The 17,477-nt window shown below is 45.9% G+C and overlaps 1 protein-coding gene across 2 annotated transcripts in view; it reads right to left on the minus strand.

Moving 5' to 3' along the window:
- LOC119353313 (ABC transporter G family member 11-like) overlaps positions 1-7,124 on the minus strand; it is an 11,246-nt gene extending 4,122 nt beyond the window's left edge. The window contains exons 1-3 of one of the 2 annotated variants that reach the window (XM_037619912.1): positions 6,739-7,124; positions 6,088-6,167; positions 5,331-5,795 (exon numbers count right to left, since the gene is read on the minus strand). In XM_037619912.1, the coding sequence (XP_037475809.1) occupies positions 5,331-5,795; positions 6,088-6,167; positions 6,739-7,108 (915 nt within the window). In that variant the 5' untranslated portion in view covers positions 7,109-7,124. Of the gene's footprint in view, positions 1-5,330; positions 5,796-6,087; positions 6,168-6,707 lie in introns of both variants that reach the window. The other variant, XM_037619913.1, reaches the window with a different exon arrangement.
- Between the last annotated feature and the right edge of the window lie 10,353 nt (positions 7,125-17,477).

A 17,477-nucleotide genomic window follows, 5' to 3' on the forward strand; every position in this document is an offset into this window, starting at 1 on the left:
GTTCGTGCCATGAACCGGTACTAATGCCTCAAAGCCCATTAGTCCTGGATGGTGGCACCAACCGGGACTAAAGGTGTAACCTTTAGTACCGGTTGGTGCCACCAACCGGGACTAATGGGCATCGCACCCTTTACGAACCGGGACTAAAGGGCCCAGGTGAACCGGGACTAATGCCTTATCCGCACGAACCGGGATAAATGCACCCATTGGTCCCGGTTCTAGACTGAACCGGGACTAATGGGCTTACCCGGCCTGGACCAAAGCCCCATTTTCTACTAGTGTAGGCATCGGGAAGCTACACGGATAAATGAGAGGTGTAATGTAGAACAAAGTAGGTTTTCAGACTTGGTTAAGCACCGATGTTAGCTAAAACTTCTAGGGATCAAAATCTGGATTTTATTGTTGTAATGGAGACCGTTAGGCCGGACTTTACTGCTCAATTCTTGGGTAATATTTGTGACAACATTGATTTTGAATGGTATTGCCTACCGTACGGAAAGAGTTGTGGTATTTATTTTACTCGGGGTTAATAACACTACACTTGATGTTGTTAGGAAAATGGAGGTGGAAAATTATGTCGTTAAGTTTCACTTGTGTTCCAAAGTTGATTGCTTTGATTGGGTTCCGGTGGCGGTCAATAGGATAGTGCAACACAAGCACACACCCGCTTCCCTGGGTAAGTTGGTTTAAATTTGATGGAATGAAAACATACTATTGATTGTGGGTGGGGGTTTCAATATTTATTTGGTAGCAAGATTAGAAGAACAGTGCTAAATTTCATGTTAGATGGCCTTTTATCTCTAGTTGAAAACCTTAACTAGAGGGAGATTGCTCTGTCAAAATGTCGGTTACTTGTGCTAATAGTCTAGCCACACCAAAATATGAGAAGTTGGACCGTGTCTTGGCTAGCATCAAGTGGGTGCAAAAACAATTCCCCGAGTGATGGTGCATGCGTTGAAATGAGGAATATCTAAACACGCGCCCCTTCTTTTGCGATCTGGTGAGGCCACTCACATGGAGAATAGATGATTTCTCTTTTGGGATATCATGGTTCGAGACGGAATGTTTCTTGAGATGGTGGCCGCAAAATGGGAAAAGGAGACACCTGGTGCCACCAATGTAGAGAAGTGGTGGTTTAGAATCCAACATCTTAGACAATATATTCCTATAAGGATAGACTAAGAGTGCTAGTGGCAATTAAAAGAAAGACAGATAAAGGATATTACCACTTATTGATGACATTAAAGCAGAATTAGATCCCCTTGTTCGGACAAAGTGTGTTCCCAAATTAGAAGACAAATAGGACCCTATCAAGCTCATGTGTGAGGAGGAGATCAAAGCGTAACAAAGCGAGGTACATTAGGGAGGGTTACAGTAATACTAAATTGTCCACTTGATCATGTAAGGAAAGCACCACAGAAAGGAAAGTGTTCAGCTTGAACAAGATGAGTGTACGATTGCGGGCCAAGAAAACCTTAAATCATATATTTTGGATTACTACAATCAATTGTTTGGATCTCCAATGTCCAACTTTGTGTCGATAGACGAGGACACCACGGAGGACATCCCTCACCTCTCCAAAAAAAATTGTGTTGACATCGTCTTCTGTGGAAAAGGAGGTGTATGATGACATCTCTCAAATGAAAAATAATAAAATGTTGGGGCCTGATGGATTCCCGGTGGAATTTTATCAAAGATGTGGGGGGTTATCACATAGACCTAATGTCTTTGTTTAATGACATATTCAATGGGGAACTTGAGTTGTTCAAGTTAAACTACGAAACTATCAGGTTGCTTCCAAAGAAGGAGGATGCAATGTGAATTGACAAATTCCAGCCAATCTATTTGCTTAATGTTAGCTTTACTTCTTTTTTGTACTAAATTGGGTATAAATTAATAGGCTAGGTGCAACTATGCAATGTCCTACTTAGATGACCTTCATGCCCATGCGACATATCTTGCGGGGTTGATTCTCCTTCATGAAACTATTCACGACCTACATACTAAAAATCTTGACGAAGTTATCTTTATACTCGATTTTGAGCAAGCCTATAATAAAGTCAAATTGTCTTTCTTAGAAGGAGCTTGGTGTATTGAGGGTTTTGATCTGAACTAGAGGCAATGAGTGGAAACATTACTACATGGTGGTAGTGTTGGAGTGAAAGTTAATGATGAAACCTGTGAAATTCAAACCTAGAAGGGGTAGGGGCAAGGGGACCCTATGTGGCCAATTCTCTTCAATATCACAGTTGATCCGCTGGTGGTTCTGAAAGTGAGGGCTAAGGAGGATTGTCAGGTGGGTAGGCTCATTCCACATTTAGTTAACGGTGGTGTTTCTATTCTCCCTTATGCATATGATGCTATCATATTTATGGAAAACAATTTGGAAAGTGCAGTAAATATGAAATTGATATTATGTATCCTTGGGCAACTGTTGGGGCTAAAAATGAACTTCCACAAGAGTGAACTCATCTCCTTTGGGCGTCCCAAAGAGGAAGATCATCACTATAAGCATTTTTTTTGCACATGAGGTGGGAAAGCTCCCATTTTGGTTTCTTGGGATACCCATTCACTTTCAAAAACTTATAAACAAAGAGTGGACGTGTATTGAAGACCGGTTTGAAAAAAAACTTGGTTGTTGGAAAGGAAAACTTTCGTTCTATGGAGGACGTCTCATCCGTCAACTCTCTACTAACCATCCTACCAGTTTTCATGGTCTCATTCCTTGAAGTACGACAAGGGGTATGGAAAATACATGATTATTAACGTTCTAGATTCTTCTGGCACATCCGCAAACACAAGAAGTACCACTTGGTGGAGTCGGATATTTTATGTAGGCCAAAAGACCAAGGGGGACTAATACTTGAAGATCTACAAATGAAGAACAAATGTTTTCTTAAAAATGGCTACATAAACTTCTTACGCAAGAGGAGGATGTGTGGCTAGAGTTGTTATGCACCAATTACCTCCAACTTAAAGATTGGTACCAACACAACTAACAGCTGACTCGCCCTTTTGAACGTGTTTGATGAGAGTAAAGTCCATGTTGTTTAGTGTAGATGGTTTTAAAGTTGGGATAGTCCTACTACATGTTTCTGGGAGGATACCTAGGTAGGGATACACCATTGCCCTTATCGTACCCGACCTTCTACAATATTGTGCAATGGAAAGAAGTTTCTGTTAATATAGTATTAGGGCAAATCCGTTGAACATTCAGTTCCGACGTGCTTTGATCGAGGATACGTGGATATCAGGGCTCCATTTAGTATGTTGGATCAACTTAACTAATGAATCTGATTCCTTCCGAGGGCGGTTGCATTCCTCTTGGATATTCTTTGTTAAATCTATGTATTAGGATCACATAAATACTAGGCATGCCAGTTCGAAAACTAAGGTTCCGCTCAAGATAAATAAGTTCCCATGGTTTGTTCATCGAGGGATAATCCTAAGGATAATTTGGCAAACATAAGTGACAAGGGAGTTAAAACTGTCGTCTATATGATCAAGGGTAAATAAATCACCATCTTCTTATTTCATGCTCGTTTGCCGCCTGTCTTTGGTTCACGATCCATGCAGGGCCGGTCCATACATATTCGGGGCCCTGGGGCGGGACGACAAAATGGGGCCCTTGTGTACAAATAAAAATTCAGAATATATTGTATGTCCAAAGCAATTTAGTAAATACAAGCATAGATTGATGGACTTTGAACTAAAACCGCAAGGGAGGTGAAAAAAAACACATGCAGATCTTGTTATTTCTCCTAGCACTTCTGGAAGAAAAGTCATCAACAACCACATCAGTATTTATTTCATCCAAATTTTCTTTCTCAATGCATAAAGTAGCAATAATATACTGTTTTTCTTTCACTTTCTTTTCTCACTGATAAACATTTTTCAGAAGACATATCACCAAAAAATTACAGAAAAACAGTCAATACAAGGAGAAAAGCACCTGAATATAAGCATATGGCTTGATGTCGAATTGTCGATGTAGCTTCCCACATCTGCAAGGCTACAACACTCATTCCCCGTCTCCCCTTCTAATCCCTGGATCCAATGAAGCTTTTTGTTTTGTTTTTGCGCATGGATCCAATGAAGCTTTGAAGAACATGCCAGTAGAGTAAGACCTAGGAAGAGAAGAATTGAAGATGTCAGATGGAGCAATCAGAGGCGGAGTGTCGGGCTATTTTGAATCAAAAGAGTACTTGATTAGGGGAAGGAGGTAGACGTACCATCTCTGATGCGGTGATGCCTCAAGCGTCTGCAATCGGATGTGGAACGTTGAGGATGCAAAGAGAGATGATTGGGCAGAGGAACAGCATCGTTGGTCTCCATTAATGGATGCACGGAGCGGCGCCTCGAATTTGGAAGTGCACCGGAGCGGCGGCACTGTTCTTTGGGATTGGAGAATTTGGGGAGGAGCCGAGGGGGCGAGGAAACTGGAGACGAGACAGAAGGAGATCAATGGAGCACTGCAGCAGCGTAGCTAAACTAGCTATCGATTCTTTTAGCCCGTGAGTGCTAGCTACGTGGTGGGCTTGGGCCTTACTGTATAATATACTACTACATGGGTTGGGGCCCCTACCTCCCAGGGGCCCAGGGCGGTCGCCCCGTTGCCCCGGCCTATGGGCCGGCCCTGGATCCATGTAGCCTTCAACCTGCCTCGACCTACTAGCGTAGAGAATTTGTCCGGGAAACTGACTGAGTGGCTTTTTTCCTAAGTTAAAAGGCACATATTGGAGTGAGAGTTTGTGCATTTTTGTCCGACATTATGGAACTGTTGTAACAATTATGTATTTAACAAAACAAAGATACCAAACTTTTCAAGTAGCCCATGGAACTTTTGATACGTATTTATTAGACAGTATCAAAAGTTTGAAATGCATCTTTGAACTTTCTAAAACAGTGACACATGTGCATATATAAACAGTGACCCATGTGCCCATCGCTCAGTTGGCACATTTCAGAACATTGGTTGCATACCTGGCCAAACGGGCCGGCCCAGCCCATGGTAAACGTGCCTGGCACGGCATGGTCCACGACGGCACGACTAATAGCCGGGCCGTGCCGTGCCGGCCCACGGGCAGGAGGTCGCAGCCCAAGCACGGCCCAACTACTAATCAGGCCGGCCCACCGGCATGCCAGACCCGCTAGTTCGTCTGCTATTTGACGTACTGGGTGTTTTTAGCCTATTTTTACCTGTTGGGCCATACAGAGGTGTATAGAAAAAAATGAAAAAAAAAACAGAAGATTGCACTAGATATGAATGTTTCATAAAAGTTAGCCGAGATGTTTTTCTAAGTAATACTAACACTAGAACGGATACGTACCTCCATTGCTTTGGAAGCTGGCCCGAAATAAACCGTCTTCCCGTTGGCCAGCAGGCAGAGGCCATGGAAGAGCTCGAACACCTCCGTGCTTGGCTGGTGGATGGCTGCGACGACCGTCGTCCCATTCCTTTTGGCGATCCCGGCGATGCGGCTCATGATGTGGTACGACGCGGCGCTGTCAAGCCCGCTGGTCGGCTCGTCGAGGAAGATGAGCGGCGGCGACGCCAGCAGCTCTATGCAGATGCTCACTCGCTTCCGCTGGCCACCGCTGATGCCCTTGGAAACGCGCCCGCCGATCCGGGTTCCGGCCACCGCGGCGAGCCCCATCTGCTTGATAACATCGTCGGCCCACGAGCGCTTCTCAGCCCGCGTCAAGGAGTCCGGCAGCTGAAGCTCCGCCGAGTAGTGCACCGCCTCCGCCACCGTCAGCGTCACCATCAGCACGTCTTCTTGGGTCACATATGCCTTTAGTGCATGCAAGCGATCGGTCGGAACTTGTTATTAGGTAGTTACACGCAAACGTCCAGGTTTAATTACATCTCTATCAATATTGTACAGGAGCGTCGCTACACGATGACATTTTCTGGTAGATTTTAGTACGACAACCTTTAATAGCCATCCGTCATATCACTTGAGATCGGCCAAATCATGTGAACGGACCGCCAGAAACGTGTAAGTCGTGAGAGGGCTGTGATTTGGTTCGGTTTTAAATAGCTAGCCATTGACTGAGAGCGTCGTATGAGCATGGACAACTTACAGAGGTTCTGGATGCAATCTTCTGTCGGCAACCGTTGATCATGATGTCTCCACTCTCTTTCATGTTGGGTCCAAGTCGTCCTGTTTAACCATACATGTTATGACCATATTCGTAAATGTAAACAAGGAGAGTATACCCAAACTTGTGTGCAAACTTTAGACTTAGTAGAACCGAAGGTTAAATAATCTTTTGATGTATTTATTTTATCGTCTTGGTCTCCGGACATGTTTTCTAAGCAATATCACAAACTGCAAGAGTATAAATACCCCAAGACCATGACTGCAACAAATTAGCAGATAACCAACATATCTCCTATCATATGTAATTTTTCCTGAGCACTTTAAATTATGGTTACCTATAGTACCATCTAGATGCAGAGACTGGAAGATAATACAAGCATTACTTTCAAAAGTTTCCTTTTTCATTTCCCTAGCAAGTTTACTTCAATTGTGAATTGAGTCCTTTTCTCAATAATGGAAGGGCAGATACAATATCGGCAATGATCTACTCATTTTCAGATAATATAGTTATACATTTCTAGACAGGATTGAAGGAAGTAAAGCTATGTTTTGAGCAAAAAGTTGAGTTTAATTTTTCCGAAGATGAACATGTCAAGTTACCAGCTTATTTTGTTGGGTAGGCAAGCCATACCAGCCAAGGTATCAAGTAGAGTAGTTTTGCCACAGCCCGAAGGACCCATGAGAGCCAGCACTTCGCCAGGGCGCGCGTACCCGCTAAGCCCATCAAGGATCACAGCACGACCCTTTCTCCCGTTCATGGCCGTCACAGAAAGGTCTTTCCACGTGAGAAATACCTCCGTAGTACCGGGCTTTGCATCGTCTACCACCCCACTAGCCGGCGGCTCGGAGTCGGAGAGACAACGCGGGAAGAAGATGGGGCTAGACGGCCACGCCGACCATCCGCGCCATGAAACCATGGCGGTGCTCGACGACGTCGTCGACCGGAGTGGCTTGGTAGGGCTCGGCGTCGGAGCCCATCTCGGCAGCGGTGACGCTGCCATGTATATTCTCTCTGTGTTTTCTGTGTGTTAGGGGTTTCAGTGTGTGTCTAGTGTCTACCAGCCCTTTATATAGGTCGTCCGAACTTGTGGGGATGTTTAGTTGAATATTCTGGCCTGTTAGGTAGCTAGTCATATTGCATGAGATGTGTCTTGTTAACAACCAGATATTTTCCTTTCTAGCGCCGCTAGAATAATACGCATGTTTTAGATAATTTAATCAAAAAATGAAGTATTTTTTTTGCATCGACAAATAAAGTTATATATGATGGTGATCTCAACGCTGTTAACGAACGAAAGTTCCGTTGAGAATAATACTGCATATCTATCTTGTTTTTCACTGGTTTTCAACCCGACTTTGACATAAATAGCACCAGCTTGATCCACATCACCACCTTCTCTCTTCTTTATAATACACCACCTAAATTTAGATTTTGGTCCGGAAATCACTTGTTAAGATGCTATCACATTTCAAAATACCTCAAAAACTTTATACAATCGGCATAATTCAATTATTAAGCTGAATTTTCTCTCTTGTTTTGGCAAACCGTTTACGACAAACCCATTTATTAAGTATTGGTAGGGTTGACAAGTCATGGAGACATGACATGATAGCACTAAGGGTGTCACAATCTTGCAACGATAAACATGCCGTTGAATTAGGTTTCGTCCTTCATGGGCTTACTTCGTTTTTATAAATTTTTTCTTTGACTTTTAGGCCATATCTATTTTTCTAACACGAGATTGACGAAGTCATCACAGACGTCTTGTAGACGAAGGTAACCTCTTGTCCCACTGAGTGAGCACCGCCAGAAAGGCTTAAATAAGTAAAAAAAATTGCAAAAACCAATGTCAAGTCTAGGTTTTGAACCCTGGTGGGTTGGTTCCACCACAAGGAACCTAACCATCTGAGGTACAGACAGTTTGTGTTGACCATGTCTGTTGGTTGGGCCTTAGTTTATTTGACATGACTTTACTTTTAAACATGTTGGTGCTATGTAGGACCGGGTGACCCCCTAGGTGAATTTTACTATTTCCCTCAACAAATAATAACTAGCTAAATACCCACATGTATTGTTGCGGAATGGGCAAAGACCATCTCGAGATATCGAATGGAGGTACTTACCTCATAATATCTTCCAACCACCATCCACCTCTTAGTTTTATTCCTTTCATTTATGTGTCAGCACTGCTATACAGACGACAGTACGTAGACGATTTATGAACGACAACCCATTGAAGCCGTCCATGCAAAGCATAAGTTGTTTGCAAACCGCTGGATGGATCATCGTGCAAGGGTCGTTCGCCCTATATGTCGCGTGCACAACAGTTTCGTTTATGTGTTTTGTGGCTTTTGCCCACGGCCCAACCAATACTAAGTAATCATCTTTACGCACACAAACGGTAGTATCATGCATGCCAACTAGGCAAATTTGATGAGGTGACATAGAATTAAATGAAGAAAGAGAGGGTTGAATATCATATCATGATATCATATCATATTAAATGATGTGCTACTATATGTCATGCATGGCAATAAATGAGGTTAGCTATGATACTGACTTATGATACTATGCACTACGAATGTAGTATCATGCACTAGTATCATATGCATGATACTAGTATATGATACTCGCCATTATGACCAGCCTAATGGCGTGTGTTGCCACATTTTTTCACGCACCATCATTCTATTTGGCATTCAGTAGTAGTTGAGGTCAAGGATCTGGTTACCGAATGAGGCATTTTTATCGAGGGGGGCAGAAAAACGCGGTTACCATGGTTACCGAGAAATACCGAGAATATTTCGAACGGAATTTATAATTGAATTTTGAATTCAGATAAGTGAATGAGCGAACATTTTGAACCAGAGACCTCTCAAAACAGAAACTAGGTTGCTACCAACACGCAGAACCAACTCTCATGGCATTAATTAGATCGTACGTACTTTACTATAAATTGAGTGTTTAAATTCAAAAAACTGGTATTTTTTGCTTGGTACGGGGATTTACCGAGGGGCACGGAAATACGCGGTAACCATGGGAAATCTCAAAATTTCAACCGGTAACCAAAACCTTTGTTGTGGTCATCTATGCATTTAATTCAATAATATTTTATATTTCCTCCTATCCACACGAAACAAACCGAGGTTTCGCTCCACTCAATATCACCGCTTACTTTCGGCACATGCCCATCTACCAGTTCACCACAAATTCACTATTTCGTTCCTCACTCGAACTTATGATAAAGAGCGTGGTAAAACAACCAAGGGCTTGTGCGATTGTTTAGTAAGAACGACTTATATATGAATAGCATGGAATTCGAAGGCCAAATTGGAAAGTCTAGGAAGCCTGATGTCTTGAGCTCCAGTCACCTGGACCAATACGTACATATGTCATATTTAGAGGATTACAATATATAATATCCAAAAGAATAAGCTCCTTTTTTGTGCGGTTACCAATTTCCTCGAAGGGAAAGGGTCATTGCCGTCGGGTGGGAGGACGTTGTGCCAAGTTATTCATCGCAGGGTGCCAACGCGTGGAGCGCCGACCATTGTTGTCTTAGGCGGATGCACCGCCGGGAGCCGCAATGTGACTATGTGAGGTTGTCGTCACAGGCGACGCCACACCAGTGCCTTTTCTTTTCCTTCTTGGATGAGAGACACTACACCCATCCGTGCGTCCATGAGGAGGCGGTGCAGAGTGGGCGCTAGGATGTCGTCCTGCATTGAGCTCGTCTCAAGGGATGCTTTCATGATGCCAGAGGATGGACGCCGATAAGGCTCTTGTGTGCCGCACCCGCCGCTTGGAGTAGCTGGTCGAGAGCAATCAGGGCTGTACTTCTTTTCAGTTTAGCATTCAGATTCTATGTTGTGTGTAAGTGTGTACCTAGTTTGACATTAACAAGGAAACAAACACTCGAGTTATTTTTACCGCCTCTCTCATAAGTTTTAGCGAGGAAGAAAGTGATGATTTAGCAGTGATCGAGTAAATAAGCGAGTACCGATTGTATCATTGTAAGCATCGATAGTGAGGGAGCCAGACCTCAAGTTATTTAACAGGGAAATATGGAACACAAAAACCGTTGAATTCTCTCGTGACCCCCTCGGGACGCCTCCCCAAGGCACCGCCAGGGGACGATCTCAAGACCGCTAGAAGCCAACAACGACGTGGCCTCTCCTCCATCGCCGCCGTCGGCGGGCCTGACGCCGAAGGGGCCAGGGTGCTGGATGCAATAGCGTCTCTCATGGATCGGCTGGGGCGAGTCCAACAAGGAGCACGTGCGCAACGGCCAGGGCAACGCCGCTGGTCATGCGGCGGCGGTGCTAGCCCCCATGGCCGTCATTAACCGGCGGGTTCTCTGGCAATGGTGGGCATGGCGGCGGCAGTGTATCTGGATCCCACCTAGATCCGTCACCGATTCTTCACGTGGATGGTCGGCGGCGCAATGAGGGCTCAGGTGAGGGGATGGAGGATCTCCGTCGGAGTGCCGGCGAAGGCATACGTCTTCATGGCGAGGCTCCGCACGGTTTCAGTCAGCCGCGAGATCGAGACGACTCCTCTTCCGTTGAAAATCGCGCCTGACTGTGGTCTTGGTGGATGATGGCAGCATGTCTGACGCCGTTTCCTTCTCGAGGCATTGTCATTGCAGGTCACGTCAAGTCGATCGAAATGTTCTGGGGGAAACCCTAGATATGGGTCTACCAGATCGGACGATGACGATGCCTTGGGTGTAGTTCTCCCTCCCCGGGGTATCGTTTTGGAGCAAGTGCTGACTGGAGGAGAGAAGAGGAGGAGCGGTGTTACATCTATCGCAAGGCCGACAACGGATCTCAACGTCATGGCGCTGCGGAGTTTCGTCGACGGGCGCGTGTGGATGGATACGTGTAGGATGGCGGCGTTGTCTGGCCCCGTGGTGGCGTTGATGGTAGGCCTAGCAAGGTCGGTGTGACAGTTCCTGCTCTAGAGATGGTTCGATGGAAGATGGCGGCGGCGGCCTCTAAGAGTGTGCCGGTCCGGTGTGTGCCCTGGACCCAACAATGCGGCTTGGTTGGGGCATCCGGCTTTGGTGCAATGTCTGTTTGATATTTGGTTCGGACAATCGGCACCCCTTTATCAAGTGGATAGGAGTAGCGACAAATGTTGTCAAGATGGTGGCTTCAGACTTATTGATGTATTACTTTGTAAGGTCTTTGTGAATAATAAATAAAATGGTTGCATGTATCATGTAGATGAAGAGGTCGGGGTCATCCTCCTTTAAAAGAAAAAGTGGAGCGATAGTTGCCCTAACTAGTACTCCCTCCATTCCAAAATATAGTGCGCCTGCGCTTCCCGAGATTCAACTTTGACCATAAATTTAACCAACGAGACCAACTGCAGCGGGAAAAAAAATTATATAATTGAAAACTTCTTTCAAATACGAATTCACTGATATACTTTTTGCCCCCGCCGCAATCGGTCTTGGTGGTCAAAGTTGAAGCACGTGGATAGAGAAAGCACTACATTGTGAAATGGATGGAGTATGAAACATCAATAGAGCGATGACGAGTGTGTGAACAAGATAACACATCATGTAGAGCGGGAGAAACAGGTGGAAAGACATGATAACACACATCAAATGGTATTATGCAAAGTGGAAGGACATGACGACATAACATTTGCTGAGATAGGGGGAGATAAATAAAAAACAATTCACCAGTGTCTTGCATGTTAATTATGGATAGGCAAGAAGATACACCAATGAATGGAATTATACCAAAGAGGTGCAGGGTGGTCAGCCAGAACGTGAAATACTTAGTTTTACACTCATCCTCACAATAGAACTCCCTCCACATTGGTCTCCTCTCTGGCAAGGCGACTAGAGCAAAAACTTCCTTCCCTCGATCTTCCTCAGTGAGCCTGTGGATTTGCCTTCCACCTACTTGCTGCTCCAGCGGCTAGTGGGTATGAAGGGGAGTCTTGGTCCCTCTGCCTCGGCTACTTGTTAGGTTACAGTTTGAATCCTCGCAAAAGTAGCACTTGGGCGGATGGTGGCGCTTCATTTTTGAGGTGGTCTTTCGGGCCTTGATCCTTCTCAAGTCTAGACAGAGCTCCAGCGTGCATACACGATGGTGAGAGTTTGTGTCAGGTTCTTCGCATTAATTCTAGGGTTCAACGATGATGGCTGCGACTCTGGGGCACTGATCCTTAGCAGCACTTGCACGAAGACTTCTTGGCCTTCACCGAGAAGGTCAGGCCGATTCCAGTATTGGAGGGGCGACAACGGCACGTTGATGGCTCATTTTGGTGTGCCGGTGGTCGTTCGGTGGTCTAATGACCTTGATGTAATTTTTATTACTTTTGTTGTGTTTTGTACTTCTGGTGAACCTTTATAACATATCTCGGCCATTTCTGAAAAAATAAAACTGCCTACACGTTAATGTCTCAAAAAGTCAAAATTATTTTTTTCACTGCATGACGAGGGACAAGTATTCATCTCGTAGCATTTGAAAGCCGATCGTTGGTGGATCGCCGGCACTCCCAGTCTGGCATCTTTGTAAACGGTGTACTACCTCTGTCCTGATATTGGTTCCTTTTATAATTTGTGCCAAATTTTGACCAGAGATTTGACTATCAAAATTTTAATACATGTCATAAAAAATTATATCAACGGATTTGCACTTGAACATAGTTTCTGATGATACCACCTTTGCTACGTATAATTTATACTTTATTAGTTAAAATCATGATTAAAGTATGATCCTAAATACAAATAGGAGTAATAAACCAGGACGGAGGTAGAAATTTCGACGGTTAGGTTGGACCGTTGCTGGTTGGAGTATCGCGGCGACTGGCGAATGGTGCTACCACATTAATTAATGCTGTCAAGGTCAGTAGGTCTTTTCGCCTCGACGGCTCCGTCACGTTAATGGTGTATTGGCTGTCTACGTACGTACGGCCCAACTGGTTCACTGAACATGCTACTGTAACGAATGCGGCCGAACCTACTACGTTTCATGACATACCGCGTGACGGAACTATCGTCCGACTTTTCATCGAAGCACATGATGAATGCAGTGATGCGGACGCGGCTGCGGGGAGACGCATGTTTCTTGAACTCCCAGTGCGGGGCCGCTGGAAGGCATCAAGGCGGAATCACAGGGGAGGGGGCCCGGCGAGCTCGATCCGGACGCGCCGAGCGGTGGACCTGCCGTCGCGGACGCCATGGGACCGTCTTCATTGCGCGCTCCCGACCTCCTCTGCCGAACTGACGCGGACAACTTTGGCCACACGACACGAGCCACCGCTGTGCGTGACTGAGCATGCGCGCACGCGAGAAACACGGCGTGCCTGAACTTGAGCACGATCGTCAGAGCATCTACCTACAATCACACATACCTAGGAGTAATACGAGTTGCCAAACGCCCGAGGATGCGTCTTTTGATTACCATTTTCATATAAACCCATGCAATGACATGATCTACGTAAACTACTACTATGAACTGTACTAAACTGTGCGTCTTCGTCGTGGGAGATGTTGATGATGTTGGTGCCGGAGCCACTGGCCTCGTGGTCATTGGCAATTGGGCACACGGCCGGCTCGTCCTTGTCCTTCTCGAACTCGGCGAAGAGTTAGTAGATTTCTGCCCTCCGCTGGTGGAGGATGCGGCTGTTTGCCTCCACCTCGTGCTCTGTCTCGAAGGACTTGAGGAGGGGCCTACTGCTCTGCCAGCTCGTCCGCCTGGGCCTCCTCGAACTCTGCCATGGCATTGGACATGGCAAAGCCCGCATGCGTTGGATCTGCTGTCACCGGCTTCGGCTCCTCCTACTCCTCCTCCGGCTCTAGCGAATCCGGTGGAAGGGCAACAGCGAAACAAGCAATGGCACGGCGCAGATCTCCTCCAGCAGCAGCATCCGGTGCTCCGGCACCAACATGGTCTATGTGGTGATCCTCTGTCGGGTACGGCTAGTAGCTACCACAAAGTTCCTTTGTAGCTCAGGCTACATGAAACCTCTTATCCTCAACCCTCCAACCTTGCTTTGAGATCCGTACTCTCCAACTAATTTACAATAAGAATATTTCTCTTTCTTGTTTCTCTAAAATGAAACAACATATGAAATTCAAACTTTGCAGATCGAACAAACATTAGAACATCAATGTGTGAAAAAACTTTCAGATTTTTTGGTCTGATATAAATATAGAAAATGAGATTTTGTTTGACTAAAAATATTATTTTAAGTATTTAAAATGCATGAAAAAATCTGAAAGTTTTTTCCCAGATTGTAGTTAGAATGTATTGTTGTTCTGCAAAATTTAAGGTTTATATGTTGTGTCGTTTGAGAGAAATAAAAAAGACAAATGCGTCTGCACGGATCGCGATGCAGAAATGGATGGCAAAGATAAGGGGTACCGTGTAGCCTGAGCTACAGAAAACCAAACTCGCTACCGTGAGTGGATGGAAGCTGGCGGCGTGGGTGGGAGGGAGATGGAAGGAATGGGGACGAGCTAGGGTTGGGCTGCCACCATGCATCTAGCTTAAATAGCCGGACTTGCTCCCTCGAGCGGCAAGCCGGAGCGGCGCCATGCGACGTGGAAGGGAAGGAGGCTCTAGTCAGACCGACGGTCACTGCGTGTCACCGCATAGGCCATTGCGGTCAGTCCTACGTGTCGCCCGCGTCTGGACGCGTATGGGTCTCCCTATATGGACCGGGTATGGGAGTGTCGGTCGGTCCGAGTGTTTGGGCCGGATTTACGAGGATAGGTTGGGTGCGGTTTTTGCATTCAGGTAGTGATCGGGCAGCTCATCTGGACGATGGAGGCGGGTATGGGTGCTGGAATTTAGCCTATTTTGGGCAGCCCAATAACTATTTCAGAAATTCCTAATAAATCCTATGGACCCACTTAGCCCATTTGTGCAAGGCAAGGGATACTACTAAAGTTTAGTCCCACATTGCTAGTTTAGTGGGAGTTGGACCTCCTTATAAGGGAGGTTCTTTCTGTTGGAAATATGCCCTAGAGGCAATAATAAAAGCATTATTATTATATTTCCTTATTCATGATAATTGTATTTATTCATGCTATAATTGTGTTATCCGGAAATCGTAATACATGTGTGAATAATAGACACTAACATGTCCCTAGTAAGCCTCTAGGTGACTAGCTCGTTGATCAACAGATAGTCATGGTTTCCTGACTATGGACATTGGATGTCATTGATAACGAGATCACATCATTAGGAGAATGATGTGATGGACAAGACCCAATCCTAAACATAGCACAAGATCGTATAGATCGTTTGCTAGAGTTTTCCAATGTCAAGTATCTTTTCCTTAGACCATGAGATCGTGTAACTCCCGGATACCGTAGGAGTGCTTTGGGTGTACCAAACGTCACAACGTAACTGGGTGACTATAAAGGTATACTACGGGTATCTCCGAAAGTGTTTGTTGGGTTGACATGGATCAAGACTGGGATTTGTCACTCCGTGTGACGGAGAGGTATCACTGGGCCCACTCGGTAATGCATCATCAAAATGAGCTCAAAGTGACCAAGTGTCTGGTCACGGGATCATGCATTACGGTACGAGTAAAGTGACTTGCCGGTAACGAGATTGAACGAGGTATTGGGATACCGACGATCGAATCTCGGGCAAGTAACATACCGATTGACGAAGGGAATTCTATACGAGGTTGCTTGAATCCTCGACATCGTGGTTCATCCGATGAGATCATCGAGGAGCATGTGGGAGCCAACATGGGTATCCAGATCCCGCTGTTGGTTATTGACCGGAGAGTGATCTCGGTCATGTCTACATGTCTCCCGAACCCGTAGGGTCTACACACTTAAGGTTCGGTGACGCTAGGGTTGTAGGGATATGTATATGCAGTAACCTGAATGTTGTTTGGAGTCCCGGATGAGATCCCGGACGTCACGAGGAGTTCCGGAATGGTCCGGAGGTAAAGAATTATATATGGGAAGTCTTGTTTTGGTCACCGGAAAGGTTTCGCGCATTATCGGTATTGTACCGGGAGTGCCGAAAGGGGTCCGGGGGTCCACCAAGGGGGTCCACCTGCCCCGGGGGGCCACATGGGCTGTAGGGGTGTGCGCCATGGCCTATATGGGCCAAGGGCACCAGCCCCAAGAGGCCCATGCGCCAAGAGATGAGGGAAAGGAAGAGTCCTAAAAGGGGAAGGCACCTCCTAGGTGCCTTGGGGAGGATGGACTCCTCCCTGGCCGCACCCTTCCTTGGAGGAAGGGCCAAGGCTGCGCCCCCCCCCACCCTCTCACTTGGCCCTATATATAGTGGGGGGAAGGGAAGGCAGCGACACCTAAGCCCTGGCGCCTCCCTCTCCCTCTCCAACACCACCTCCTCCTCCTGCGTAGAGCTTGGCGAAGCCCTGACGGAGTACTGCAGCTCCACCACCACCACGCCGTCGTGCTGCTGCTGGAGCCATCTTCCTCAACCTCTCCTTCCCCTTGCTGGATCAAGAAGGAGGAGACGTCACGCTGACCGTACGTGTGTTGAACACGAAGGTGTCGTCCGTTCGGCGCTAGGATCTCCGGTGATTTGGATCACGTCGAGTACGCCTTCCTCATCCCCGTTCTTTGAACGCTTCCGCGCGTGATCTACAAAGGTATGTAGATGCAATCCGATCACTCGTTGCTAGATTAACTCCTAGATGGATCTTGGTGAAACCGTAGGAAAATTTTTGTTTTCTGCAATGTTCCCCAACAGTGGCATCATGAGCTAGGTCTATGCGTAGTTCTCTTGCACGAGTAGAACACAATTTGTTGTGGGCGTTGATGTTGTCAACTTTCTTGCCGCTACTAGTCTTATCTTGCTTCAACGGTATTGTGGGATGAAGCGGCCCGGACCAACCTTACACGTACGCTTACGTGAGACCGGTTCCACCGACTAACATGCACAAGTTGCATAAGGTGGCTGGCGGGTGTCTGTCTCTCCCACTTTAGTTGGAGCGGATTCGATGAAAAGGGTCCTTATGAAGGTTAAATAGAAGTTGAAAAATCACGTTGTGGCTTTCACGTAGGTAAGAAAACGTTCTTACTAGAACCCTTTTGCAGCCACGTAAAACTTGCAACAACAATTAGAGGACGTCTAACTTGTTTTTGCAGCAAGTGTTCTGTGATGTGATATGGCCAAAGTTGTGATGAATGATGAATGATATATATATGATGTATGAGATGTTCATGCTATTGTAATAGGAATCATGACTTGCATGTCGATGAGTATGACAACCGGCAGGAGCCATAGGAGTTGTCTTTATTTTTTGTATGACCTGCGTGTCATTGAGAAACGCCATGTAAATTACTTTACTTTATTGCTAAACGCGTTAGCCGTAGTAGTAGAAGTAATAATTGGCGAGCAACTTCA

The sequence above is a fragment of the Triticum dicoccoides genome, chromosome 2A (genome assembly GCF_002162155.2).
Source record: "Triticum dicoccoides isolate Atlit2015 ecotype Zavitan chromosome 2A, WEW_v2.0, whole genome shotgun sequence".
Classification (NCBI taxonomy): domain Eukaryota; kingdom Viridiplantae; phylum Streptophyta; class Magnoliopsida; order Poales; family Poaceae; genus Triticum; species Triticum dicoccoides.